At 29.7% G+C, this 14,276-nt stretch overlaps 1 protein-coding gene across 1 annotated transcript; it reads left to right on the forward strand.

Annotated features, from left to right (window-relative positions):
- The first annotated feature begins 6,254 nt into the window (after positions 1-6,254).
- Positions 6,255-10,617, forward strand: LOC135139626 (odorant receptor 46a-like). The gene is made up of 4 exons (XM_064069925.1): positions 6,255-6,985; positions 7,041-7,245; positions 7,299-7,454; positions 10,561-10,617. Exons 1-4 carry the CDS (start codon positions 6,255-6,257, stop codon positions 10,615-10,617), a joined length of 1,149 nt encoding a protein of 382 aa, XP_063925995.1.
- The last annotated feature ends 3,659 nt before the right edge of the window (positions 10,618-14,276 follow it).

Consider the following 14,276-nt stretch of genomic DNA (forward strand, 5'->3'; position numbering starts at 1 on the left):
ATGCGCTGAAGTTAGAGCAAATGTGTAGACGTTCACAGCGGAGTGTTGAAACTTTAATAAGTGCAATTATTTAAACTTACTTTACCTCTGCAGAAAGATACAAAATTAATAAATTAATAACATGCTTATGTATTATCAAAATTTCAATTTTTCAATTTCACGCTTGCAAATTTTTCAATTTATCCTTTCTTGAATTTTTCGTTTAGAAATTTTTCTATTTTGCAATTTTTCGATATTATAATTTTTCATTCTTTGCGTCTTCAGTTTCTCAATTTTTAATTTTTCGATGTTTTAATTTTTTGTTTCCTCAATTCTCAAGTTCTGTGTTTTTATTTTTCATTTTCCCGATTCTTTTATTTTCATTTTCTTGATTTTATTCACAATTTTTCGTTTCATTTATTTCTTTCTTCAAATTTTTCAATTCCTTGATTTTCCAATTTTCAAATTATGTAATCTTCGTTTTTTTTACTATATACTATATATATTTCTTTCAAGATCAGAATAGTTAACATGTTTTCCGTTTCTTGTTGGGAAAAAAGTTCGTAAATTAAGAAAAAAATGGACAAAATATAAGCCCCGCCCACCCACCCCTTTTCAATTGTGCTGACCTTCTTTATTCATCGTGAGCTGAAGGGTGGTGCTTAGTTGCAAAATCCTCATTTCTCTAAAAAGAAATTACCGTATGAAATGTGTTTTTGAAAGGGTAAAATTTTCTAGAGAAATTTTGAAGTTACAATTAAACTCCGCCCCTCGGTTTGATTGGGAAAGAAAAACTCATCACAACTGAGATCGGGGCAGGTGAATGGGGCTTAATCTTTGTTTTTTTTTTTAAGTACACACATAGTTTTCTTTCAACAATTTTTTATCACAAAGAACAAGAGATATAATAAAAAACATAATGTCAACAATACATTATTCAACAATTTTGCACTGTACTTCTCATATAAGCCACGTAGAAAAACTGAAGAAATGAAAAACTGAAAAATGTCAAAATTCAAAATTCAAAACTCGTGAAATTTCAAATCCAAAAACTGCAAAATCTAAAAATTCAAACATCGAAAGTTGGAAAATCGGAAACCTGGAAAATTTAAAAATGAAAACTCAAAGAGATCCCAGAATTGTAGAGAAAAAAATGAAAAATTGCAAATGCAAAAATTAACGAAACGAAAAATTGAAAAAAGTGAAATTGAAAAAACAAAAAATTGTAAAATCGGAACATCGAAAAACTGAAAAATTGTAAAAATAAAGCAAATAAAAATTGAAACGAAAAATTGCAAATAGAAAAATTAAAAATTGAAAACTCGAGAATCTCAATTCGAAAAATTGCAAAATCTACAAATTGAAAAATTCAAAAGTTGAAAACTCTCGTATTTACGCCATTGGATTTTACTTTATAATCATAATCAGAAACCAAAAATTGCAAAAAAAAATAAATTTTTCGAAAAAGTGGCTGCACTCCAAAGGCGAGGGAAATCCTGTTGAAATAACCTTCGACCAATTTTTTATTAAACCATCTCGTTTCCACGTGTTTTTTTGCAAAAATTAAAATAAACTCAGATTTTTGGAATATCGTAGGGAATCTCGGATTTCCGGGTTTTGTTTTTTTTTTTATATATATAATTAAAGTAAAACTAACGTCAAGTTTCTCAGAGTTTTTTTGTTTAAGAATCAAATAAAATCTCTCACATTCTCCGAAATTTTTTTTTTAATCTTGGAAAACCCCGATGTTTTGTTTTTGAAAAAAATTGAAAGCATCTGGAGTTTTCAAGTTTTATTTTTAACAAAATGATTCCAGACTCTTTGTTTTTGAAAATATAAAAATAATCTCCGCGTTAAGAGTACTTTTTATGTTTTTGGGTAATGTAATTTTGTAAGTAAAAATACTTCCAGACTTACAATAGAATCCGGATGTCTTTTTCTTGAAAAATCTCAAGTTTCCAGCTCTTTCCTTTCATAATTAAATACAATCTCAACTTCTCATATTAAAAAAATATAAAATACCTGCCAGGTTTTTTATTTTTTGAAAAATTAAAAATGATCTCAGCTTTCGGAACTATTTTTTTAAGAACCGTCTTAAAAAAATCTTATCTTTTGTTTCTGTGTTTCTGGTTTTCGAGCTTTTTTAAATAAAGAATCTTAGGTTTCTACGTGTTTTTTTTTTGCAAAAATAAAAAACCAATCTCGGCTTTGCGAAAAGTTTTTTTTGACAGAATTGAAAAGAATTTTGGAAACCTCAGGTATTCTGTTTTTGAAAGAAAAAAATTAAAAATCTCAAATTTCCGAGTGCTCTTTTTTAAATAAAAAAAGTTAAATTAACTTCAAGTCTTAATTTAAAGTGTTGGGAATCCTGAATATTTTGCTGAAAAAAAAAATCTAAAGTTTTGACTAATGAAAATCCAAAATCTCCAAATGGTTTTTTACCAAAAAAATTTGAAAAAATCTCGCGTTTCTGAATGTTTTTTTCTTGAAAAAAATTAAAGGACTTCAGGATTTCGAGTTTTTTTTTAATATTTGAAATAAATTTCGGCTTTCAGAAGAGCTTTTTTTATGTCAGATTAACTTCTTTTTTTAAGAAAATCTTGAGAAAATGGGGCTTCCAAGAGCTTTTTTTTTGCAAAAAGTTGAGAGTCGCGTGTTTCCGAATATTTTATTCTTGAAAAAAAATCTCAAGTTTCCAGGTGCATTTTTTAAAATAATTAAATATAATATAGGGTTTCCGAGTGTTTTTTTTCCTTAATTAATAGAAATGTTAGGTTACTGAGTTTTTTTTTTAACAAAATATGTCTTGAGTTTTCGAGTATTTTTTTATTATTAAAAAGAATATTGTAAAATCCTGCTAAAATAAAAAGATTCTCAGAATAACAATTTTTGTTTGAAACAAATTTTTAAAGAATCCGTGTTTCCGAATGTTTTTCTCTTGAAAAATCTTCCAGTCCTTTTCTTTGATAAGTAAATAGAATCTCAACTTCTCAAGTTTTTTTTTATTACAAAAATATAAAATACCTAAGGTTTCCGAAGAAAAACTTGAGAGGATCCCTGGTGTTTTTGTGGGCTCTTTTTTTATCTAAAGAGAATTTCAGGTTTCCAAGCGTTTTTTTTTTGCAAGAATTTGAGAGTGTTGGTTTTCCGAATATTTTTTTCTTGAAGAAAATCCTGTTTCCACGTGTTTGTTTTAAATAATTAAATACATTCTCGGATTCCAATTATTTTTTTTATTTTTATTAAAAAGAATACTGAAAAATCCTGCTTTTCAGTACATATATTTTTTTTTATTGAAAAAATTTCGAGTTTCCGAGTGTTTCTTTTTTTTTAACAGAATTAAAAAGAATCTTGAGAACCCTAGGCAGTTTCTCAAAAAAAATCTCTGCTTTTGGAGTTTTAATTGAAGAGAATTTCAGACTTTCAAGCGATATTTTGCAAAAAAATTTAAAATCTCGGGTTTTCGAATTTCTTTTCTTGAAAAAATATTGTTTGCACGTGCTTTTTTGAAAACAATTTTGTAAATTACCGATTTCCGGGTGTTTCTTTCTTTTAACACAATTAAGAAACGCCAGGTGTTTGTTTTTTTTAATAAAAACAATCTCAAGTTAACATTTTTTTAATTTGAACAGTTAAAGAGATTCTCAGATTTACAATTAAAGAATCCGTGTTTCTGGATGTTTTTTTTTTTGAAAAATCTCAAATTTCCAGAACTTTTCTTTATTAATTAAAATACATAGAATCTCAGCTTCTCAAGATTTTTTTTTAACACAAAAATATAAAATACCTATCAGTTTTTCTTATTTTTTTCAAAAATTAAAAATGATCTCGGATTTCCAAACAAATTTTTAAAAATCGTGGGAAACCCTAGTAATTTTCCGAGTGTTTATTAGGGAGTAAAAAAAATCTTAAGAATTTCAGATTTATTTTCTTTTGTTTTTCAGGTTTCCGTATTTTTATTTAAGATTGAGAAAAAGTCTCAGTTTTCAAAGTTTTTTAGATAAAGAATCTGATGTTTCCACGTGTTGTTTTTTTTCGAGAGTTTTCTTTTTGACACAATTAAAAAGAATCGTGGAAACCCCACGTATTTTGTTTTTGAAAAAAAAATTAAAACCTCAGGAATACTCTTCTTTAACTAAAAAAATCTTAAGTTAACTTTAAGGGCACAACTTATAGTTTTGGAAATCCTCAACGCTTTGCTAAAAAAAAAAAAAAACTATAATTTTGATTGATGAAAATCCAGAATCTCCAATTGGTTTTTTTGCAAAAAGTTGAAAAAATCTCGAGTTTCCGAATGTTTTTTTTTTCGAAAAAATTTAAAAGATCCTTAGGGTTTCGTGTTTATGTTTTTTTTGTAAATGATAAATTTTGGTTTTTTTAAATGGCAGATTAACATTGAGACGACCTCTAGTGTTTTTGTGGGGTGTTTTTTTAATTGAAGAGAATTTCAGGTTTCCAAGCGTTTTTTTGCAAAAAATTGAGTCTCGGTTTTTCGAATTTTCTTTTCTCTTGAAAAAAATCTTAGGTTTCCACGTGCTTTTTTTATACAATATCGGGTTTTCGAGTTTTTTTTTATTTTTGTTTAAAAAAATACTGGAAAATCCTGCTTTGATATATGTATATATATATTTTTTTAATCTGGGGTTTCCGGGTGTCCCTTTTTTAACGGAATTGAAAAGAATCTTGGGAACGCCAGGCAGTGTCTTAAAAAAAATAGAGTTTTAATTGGAGAGAATTTCAAACTTCCAAGCGATTTTTTTTTGCAAAAATTTTAAAATCTCGGGTTTTTAAATTTATTTTCTTGAAAAAATTTCATGTTTCTACGTGCTTTTTTGAAAAAAATTTTAAAAATTACCGATTTCCGGATGTTTCTTTCTTTTAATACAATTAATAGGAATCTTGGAAAAGCGAGGTGTTTGTTTTTTAAAAAATCTCAGTTTTGATTAAAAAAAATCTCAAGTTAACATTTTTTTAATTTGAACAGTTTTGAGAATCCCTGGTATTTTGTTAAAAAAATCTACAGATTTCGGGTGCTGTTTTTTTAATTAAAAATAATACCAGATTTCCAAGGTTTTTTTTTCAAAAATTTGAAATCTCCTCGCATTCTGAATGTTTTTTTTTTAATTAGATATATTAAAAGTTTTAAACGACTGAAAATATTAAATTCTTTTTGGTAAATGGTTAACTACCGACTAAATATGGTCCAGAATCGATCATTGAAATATCGCTAATTTTATAAATTTCAAAAAATTCAAATTTCACACAGAATATTCCGAAACTATTGCTCCGTGACCATGAACATTTTATATTTATGGACTCAGCACGTCAAGATCTACATCCCAGGTTTTTTTGAGAATTTTTAGACAACTTTTTCAATGGAAATAAAATTTTCGTACAAAAAGTCATAATCGTAAAACATGACCTCAGATATGTTTTCTCAAAGAGAAAAAAGATCTCCTATTAATAAAAATTCTTTCAAATTTAAAAAGAGCTTAAAATGGCTTTTTCAACCGTCAACGTAAAATTCCATTTTGAGTTTACTATTAATTATAATTTTAGTGATTAATCATTAAATTATCAATTGTTAAATTTTTTACTAAAATACATTACATTTTACTTACAGCTCAGTTTTAAGTAACCCCCATCACACTTAAAAATATTTAATTTCAAAATTATATTACACCTTCAAAATTTTCAACACTACACCTAGAACACATTTTTCTTAAATCACTAATTACAGTATCAAAATCTCCTCGAATCACTTGTTTTTCGTCAATAAAAAATTTAGACCGCCATTGGTCCACGTACCAAAACTCGAAAACGCGCTGATTGGTCTAAGGGTGTCCCCACAATACTTAACCCCTTGCTCTTTTTGAATATTAATTACTCCTTCTTTTACACAACAGTTTTCCAATATTAATAAATTTTTAAACAAAGGGGTCACCAACAGAACAAAGAAATCGAGTAATTTTCCACACTTAAAAAAAATTATAAATTTTCACATGCTTCATTCTCATGAACAGCACACCATTTAGTGTCAGATAACCACAAAAAATAATCTAATAATAGGTCCTTTCCATTAATAAAAAATATAATAATGAACGGTTAACCCGATAATGTTCCACAATTTTTGAAATTTTTTAATCGCTTTTTAAAACTATCCCCAACGTGAGTAACACTCAATTTTCATTGGTTGGTCAAAAAGAGGACGGACTCTTCGAATTTTACGTGCGTTTAAATCCACAAAACTATTTAGTAAGTTGTGTCAATCCGCAATGAAGACATTCAACTGGAAATCAGAGGTCCAAAGCAACATTTTAGCCCTCAAACTCCTGGGTCTGTGGCCCAAGGGCGACGAAACCTACAAACGCAATTCCTACACCCTCTACGCCTCCTTCTGCTTTTTCGTGCTTAACTGCGGCCACAACTTCTTTCAAACCGTCAACATCTACTTCATCCTCGACGACCTAGAAGCTTTCACGTCGTCGATCTTCGTCACGCTGTCTTGCGTCGGAACGATCCTGAAATGCTACGGTTTGATTCAAAACATGGAAAATTTGAAGCAGCTTTTTGTGACAATTACAGGAGAAATTTTTCAGCCGAAAGGAGAGAAGCAGCAGAAGCTCGTGGAACCGAGTGTCAAGTTCTGGAGCCGGATTTATCTCCTGTTTAGAATAACGTGTTATTTTACTGCTTTTTTCTGGTCGACTTATCCAATCCTGGACAAGTCTTTCAGAGTACGGAGGCTGCCGTTCCTGTCTTGGTATCCTTACAATGTGAAGGTTTCTCCTTTCTATGAGTTTACTTACATGTATCAAGTTGTCAGTATTTGGTACATTGTGGCAGCTAGTTTGAACATCGACTGTTTAATTGCTGCTTTAAATATGTTTATTGGAGCTCAGTGTGACATTTTGTGTGATGATTTGAGGAATTTGGTGGCTACGAATGGAAAGGAATTGAAGGAGAAGTTGGTCAGGTGTGTCATCCATCACAAGGCGATTTTAAGGTAACTAGAAATGTATATTTTGGGACAAAATATCACAATTTGTTTTTTTTTTTAGTTTGGCTGAGAAATCTAACAAGTTCTACAACTGGATTGTCCTTTTTCAATTTTTCACTAGTGCGGTTTCTCTCGGATTCAGTATGTTTCAGCTGACGATTGTTGTACCACTCAGTAGCGAGTTTTATTCTTTCATCTGCTACGCCACTTCAATGATAGTAGAAATTTTCATCTACTGTTGGTTTGGAAATGAAGTCGAAATTAAGGTAATTATGATTTTGTATATTATAAATGGATCTACGTCTGTTAATTTTTTTAGAGTAGTATAATTCCCTATGCTGCTTTTCAATCAACCTGGGTTGGTTTACCGACGGAAATTCAGAAGATTTTGATTACCTTTACCTTGCGCACTCAAAGACCAATTAAAATGTCGGCTTTGAATTTGTTTTATTTGTCTCTGGATACCTTTAAATCGGTAAGTAGTTGGTGATAGCCAGAGCTGTTCAGTACTTCAAGTAAAAGTACTTGAAGTAATACTTCAAGTACTTTAAGTACTTCAAGTACTTTACTTGAAGTACTTTTATATTTAGGTACTTGGTACTTGGTACTTGGAGTATTTCTAAAATGTACTTGAGTTTAGTACTTGATTTTGCCAAGTACTTTACTCCAAGTACTTCACTCAGTATTTTAAATACTCTTGAATTACTTGAAGTATGAAAGTGGAAATTTCAAATACTTTAGTCTCTATTTTACGAAATTTTCACATCTCAAAATAGGGTCTGTTAAATACTTGAAGTTATTAATTCAATTATTTGATTACATGTATTTTTATAGTAAAATCGTGTTTGTTTCCTGTGAGGTTATATTTTGAACTGTGATTGTGGATATCTTATCCACAATATGACATACATTTCATAGGTACTTGCATAATGCTGATAGATAGGTAGGTAAGAAAATTAATGTCATAAATATGTCATTTGAGAGTGGATGACCACAGCAGAAGGGTCGGAGATCTGTGTAAAATTTTCAGCGATGTAAAGTTGTGAATATATGAATTTTGTCTTTTTTGTATTTTGGTCTGGAACTTAACTTTGCGGGTAGTTTTTCAGTACCTTCCCGGTACCCCAAAGGGAATCGGGTTTGTTGACGTACCTTACCTGCTAAAGTGTAAGGTCGGATTTGAAAATATTTGAGAAATGATTCAGTACTCGTTCAAAAAGATATTTATTCTTTCATTAGTTTATTAACCCCGTCGTGTATTTGTCAGTAAGAAGCCTGGTCAAGGCGGAGAACTCGGCAGGGGATTATCCCTTTTATTATAATAGCAATAGCTGATGGCAGGTACAGACTTTCATATTCGCCTCTTCCTCGTAGAATTTAAACACAATTTTATGTTAAATATTTTGCAATTTAATTTTCTTTATCATGTTAGTCACTCGTTTTTTACCAAATTTTCTTTTTTTGTTTATACATGGTTCAGCCATATAAACTTAGTTTGTTATTACTACTTATATTTTCTCACATTACAGTTTCAAATAATCTGTTAAATTGTATGAATTATTTGAACACCAACAATTTAAAAAGACGTAATGCAGAAAAACAATGATTTTAAAAGTCACACTAATTAGTGTCATTTATCTTTCCTGTGCAGATTTTATTTATTACCGTACAACAACTTTACGTATTACATTGCATCGCTTAAAACCCAATATTGTTTAAAATGAAATATGTTTTGTGAAACTCGGCTCGTAGTTTACCTACTAATGTTTTTTGTAATCCATTTGATACGACCATGATTGTATGGTTTTGATGAGTACCGAATTGTACTTTGATATTGCTCGAAGGACCTTTGTTTTGTTGTGTGCGAAATAATAGACAGCCTTCAGTTTCGATATTTAAATACAGGACGGTTACAGAAGTACTGAATTTACATTTGTATTTACAATATCAGGTAAAGATATCCAAAAGGATCAGTGGCCGCTTCCGGAAATGGAACAAAATACATATTCACATTATTAAAAAATACAAAGTTAATGAAATTCGCAATTAGTTAATATAATTGCCTAGATAAATACACCCCTACGAAATATTTTAACAATAATAAATTTAGTACATATTTACCTGAATTTTCGCAAAACCCGTTGTTAGGCATTCCCTGAAGTCATTGTAGCTATCAGTTACTAATGTCATCTTCTTTGGGTTTTCAGGTAAAAATAAAAAATAAGCCAATCGAAAATGTAAAGGAAAATTCTGAAAGTATTGTGGCATTAGAGGAACAAAATTTTCTATAAATGGACGGAACAGCATTACGAACCTATTATTTGTGATTTGTCAGTGTAAAGTTACATACTTAGTTAGACAAACATCGTAGTGATTAGTGTTTACTATTTAGTCACTGTAGTATTTAGGTTAATTTAATAATTTTTAGAATAGTAAATACGTAAGTGCTAGACAGATATATTCAGGAATATGGGGCATTCATTCCAAGAAAATTCTCAGCATTTTTGGTAACCGCAAAAGTAAAAAACGACTAATTACTTTGATCACCTTGATATTTTTCAAGAGTTATGGTTTTCGCTGAAAATGGACTCTCGTTTTAGGCATTTTATTTTTTATTTAAAAAATTCATACGTTTTTTTTTGAAAATGCAACATAGTGACTTAAACATTTTTATGTCACGAGCATGTATATGTATCGCACTGCTCTTAAAATTTTTTTCTGAAAAATTTCAGTTTCACAAATCCGGCCCTGTGCACTTTCACAATGGGTAATGATTAAGGGTGCTGTAAACTACCCACAAACTTAAACACGGAACTGCTTCATAAAATTCATATATTTTTAACACAACTTTATTAAAAAATCAGAACGTTTTGGTGATGAACCAAAATTCAAAATATTAAAAAAAGGCAACAGAACCTGAGAAAATACCATACAGCGCCGATGTTTTTGTTATAAATTAATAGTAAGCATACATAGACAACGCCGTCATGTATTTTATTTTAAATTTTAAATTAGAAATATACGTTAATTTTGTCGAAGGCATTGTGTCAACAGAAAGATGTAAAAGTATTTCAAAAGAATATTGTTTATAAATAACATAGTATTATTAATAAGTGAGCTACCATTCTGCATTTAAGTTGATGCTTATGCAATTTTTTATGTGGCGAAATATGTATTATTGTATACTTAAATTCTGAGTATTAAAAAATTCAGTTCTAAAATATATTAAGCTTTTTTAAAAAAACAGGAAAAGTTATCTAATTCTACAGTATTTCAAATAATTAGAAAGTACTTGAAGCATTTTCAGTACTTCAAGTATTTGTAAGTACTTGAAGTATACCTCCAGTACTTCAAGTACTCGTAAGTACTTGAAGTAATGTACTTGGCTTGTACTTCAAGTACATCTGAAAAGTACTTGATACTTGAAATACTCTTGCTGAAAGTAAGTACTTGGTACTTTACTTGAACACTATTTCAAGTAGTACTTTGTACTTGGTACTTCAAGTACTTTTTTTGAGTACTTTGAACAGCTCTGGTGATAGCTGGTAACAATTAAGGTTAAATAGTGAGATATGTTTTAGATTCTTCGTACTTCGTGGTCGTATTTTACTGTGCTACATCAAGCTAATTCAACTTAAATTAATTAAATAGGAATTTTGTACTTAGTAACACTAGCACTAGCCAAAAAATCGTTCTAAGTATTTGTAATATTACTAAAATTGTGTAATATTTATTTTAAAACTGATGTATGTGTATACAAGTTTTTCACTTAATACTTACTAGATTTTTTTCACAAATCTTGAATATTTTATATTGTTCTAGTTCATGTCCTTAGGTTAGGATTTAATTTATAGTGGTGAAATGTTAGCAGAGTTCGTAAGTCACATTTATATCATGGAAATAAAATACGTATGTTTTTACACGTGATTAAAAATTATTTTTTGTCAAATACACGAAGAACTGCCAAAGAAACAGTTTTCTTATTATTAAAAATGTTGATCTCTCTTTTTAAAATGGGCACGCCTTTATTTCAGAATTGTTTTGAAACTTTACTTAGTTTTTAAAAGAGAGTATTATTTTTCCAGAATGGCCAATATACAATATCCTAGGTAAGTTTTGGGGTATTTTAAAAATTTCAACTTAAAGCATATTACTTCTAGAATCTAACTCTAGAGTCATCATATTTTTCCATTCAGCTCGTCTATTTAAACTTTTAAAATTTTTTGCAAAGTTTGGATTAACTTGGACAAAAGCTCAGTTTTTCAACACAAAATTTTTGGCCTTTCCCGGGCACTTTTAAAAATATTAAAGAAGATTCCTTTGTTGATTTCAACATCCAGAAATTTTTTCGCCTTCATTTTTTCAAAAATTCCCCTAATTTGTTTCAGAACTTCCACTTTTTTACTATTTCACTTTGAAACTGAAAATCGGAAATCTTGGTCAGGTCAGGGTCGGGTTTCCCAACGTTCTTTTCTTGAAAAAATTGAAAAGATTCTCAGGTTTTCGATTTTTTTTTTATAACAAAAAAAATCAGATTTTTTTTTTAAATAAAGAGTCTCGGGTTTCCACGCTTTTTTTTTGCAAAAATTAAAAAACCATCTCGAGTTTCTGAGAGTCTTTTTTGACAGAATTATAAAGAATCTTGAAAACACCTGATATTTTGTTTTTGGAAACAATTAAAAAATGGCTACTTTTACTTTACCCTTTTTTAAGTAAAAAAATCTTGGGTTAACTTATTTTTAATTTAAAGTCTTGGGAATCCTCAGTATTATGCTAAAAAGTAAAGAAAAAAATCTATAGATTTAATTGAAAAAAAAACGCATCTCTTAGTGTTTTTTTCGTAAAAATTTGAAAAAATATCGAGTTTCTGAATATTCTTTTCTTGAAAAAATTAAAAAAAAACTCTGTTTCGATTTTTTTTTTAACAATTGAAATAAATTTCGGCTTTCAGAGTGATTTTTTTTAATGTCGCGTTAACATTTGTTTTCTTTATAGAAGTCTCGAAAATCCCTGGTGTTTTATTAAAAAGAATCTAGCGTTTTTGGGGCCTGTTTTTTTTTATTGCAGAGAATGTCAGGTTTCCAAGCGGCTTTTTTTGCTCGGATTTCTGAGTGTTTTGTTTTTTTTTTTAATTAATAGACATGTTAGGTTCATGAGGATTTTTTTTTTAATTATTTCGGAAATCTAAGTCCACCAATATTTAGTATTTTTTGCAAACTTCAACTTGGAGAAAAGCTCAGTTTTTCAACACAGAATATTTGGCCTTCCCCGAGCACCTTTAAAAAGTACTAAAAGAGTTTCTTTTGCTAATTTCAATATCCAGAAGTTGTTTTCGCCTTTATTTCTTCGAAAATTCCCGTAATTTTTTCAGAATTTCCAATTTTAGAATTTCAGTTTGAAACCGAAAATCGAACATCTTCGGGTCAGATTCTAGAATTTTTCAATACACCCCGATATAAAAATTTTGACATTTTTGGGAACCCGAGTTTCGGCTTCATTTCTTCCTATAATTCCTATAATTTTTTCTCCAAATCGAAAAATACAAATTTTTCAGATATACAGGGTGTCTCAGAAATAAGTACATTAATTTTAATCAGTTATAGAGCTCATTGAACTCAACAACTTTTTTTAGTAGAGTTTTGTCAAGAACTTTTTAATTATCAAGTTAAAAATTGTTAAAGTTATATCCCAATTAAGGTTACCCGCCCATGGATCCTTAGTCACCCATGGACACTAATAGTTATTATAATTAATAATGTATGGTCAAAAACAGTTACTAGGATACGTATTTTCCTAATCGTGTCAATGTGACAAACATTTAGAGAGAAATTGAAAATACTGCTCCCTAATGGCGTACGGAATTTCATCGGCCCAAATGTGAGTGTTGAACACCTTCCCTCGTGTAACCGACCTCATCAGTTGATGGTATAAGAGATACAAAATTTGCTTGTTCGTTTATTTTTCTATTAACCCACTTACAAAAGTTTTGCCTACGTGGTAAGTCTGTTAGTTTCAATAACTGAACTTTCTGGTCCTGAAAGGGGTACATTTGTTCTCTGAGTATCTTCCAAATACTACTCTCCGATACATCACACTAGAGAGTGATACGTACTAGTGCCCGGTCGAGCTTCGACACTCTTCAAAACAGCCTCTTCAATATTAGCAATTCTATTACTGCGTAACTTACCCCGATCCTGAGGTGCAGGTTTACAAGATCCGTACTCTCGAAAATGCTGTAACGTTCTTAAAACTGCGCACATTTGGCAGACGACGATTTGGGAGGTTTTCTGAAAAAATTCGTTGGGCGCGAGTGCCGTTTCCCCGAGATTCACCGTACGTTAAAACGATATCGGTGCATTCCAGATTTGAAAACAAAGCCATTTCAACACATTTCGTCTATAAATTAGAAATCTATGCCAAACAAACTTTAAAGAGACAACGTTTAATAAAAACATTGACATAAAAATGATTGACAGTGTCAAAACGGTTGCTAGGGTACCTTCTTCATTGTTGTAGTGTTGTTATTATTTGAGTTATTATTTAAGGTGAACATAGACGGCTCGTGAATATATGGGTGGGAAAATTCGAAATTCGACTTGAGTTTTCGAAAAAATGCTAGATAAAAAAGTTGTTCCGTTTCACGAGTTCTGTTACTGGTTAAAATTAATGTACTTATTTCTGAGACACCCTGTATATTTTAAAAATTTTACTTTGAATTCGAAAATCGAAAATCGAAAATCTTGGTCTAGGATTATCAATACAAAATGTTTTTCGAATTTTTTGTTTTAGTTCATCGAGAAATTTAAGGATTCTAAAATTTTTTGTGAACTTTATTGCAACTTCGGCAAAAACTTTCTTTTTCAATACACTCCGGTATACAATTTTTTACTTTTTTGGAAACACCTTCAAAAATTGTTGCAAGATCTGTTTTCGTTCATTTTGACCTTCAGAAGTTTACTTCGCCTTTATTTTTTGAAAAATTCCTGTAATTTTTACAGAATTTCTAAAATGAATTGTTCTAATTTTTAGTATATTTTAAAAATTTCACTTTGAAACCAAAAATCGCAAATCCTAGACAACGCGCAATATTTTTAGAAATTTTGTGTAATTTATGCAAAGTCGCCAAAATTTTAATTTTTCAATATATCCCCATATGACCTTCGCAAGATCTTCAAAAATTGTTGCAAGAGATCCTTGCGATAATTTTGACTTTTCGAAGATTGTTCACCTTGATTTCCTCGAAAATTCCTATAATTTTTCCAGAATCTCCAAAATGAAATGTGGTAATTTTGTAAAA

This window comes from Zophobas morio, unplaced genomic scaffold, assembly GCF_036711695.1.
Source record: "Zophobas morio isolate AGI-343-1 ecotype UQ-CSIRO unplaced genomic scaffold, CSIRO_AGI_Zmor_V1 ptg000031l, whole genome shotgun sequence".
NCBI lineage: Eukaryota > Metazoa > Arthropoda > Insecta > Coleoptera > Tenebrionidae > Zophobas > Zophobas morio.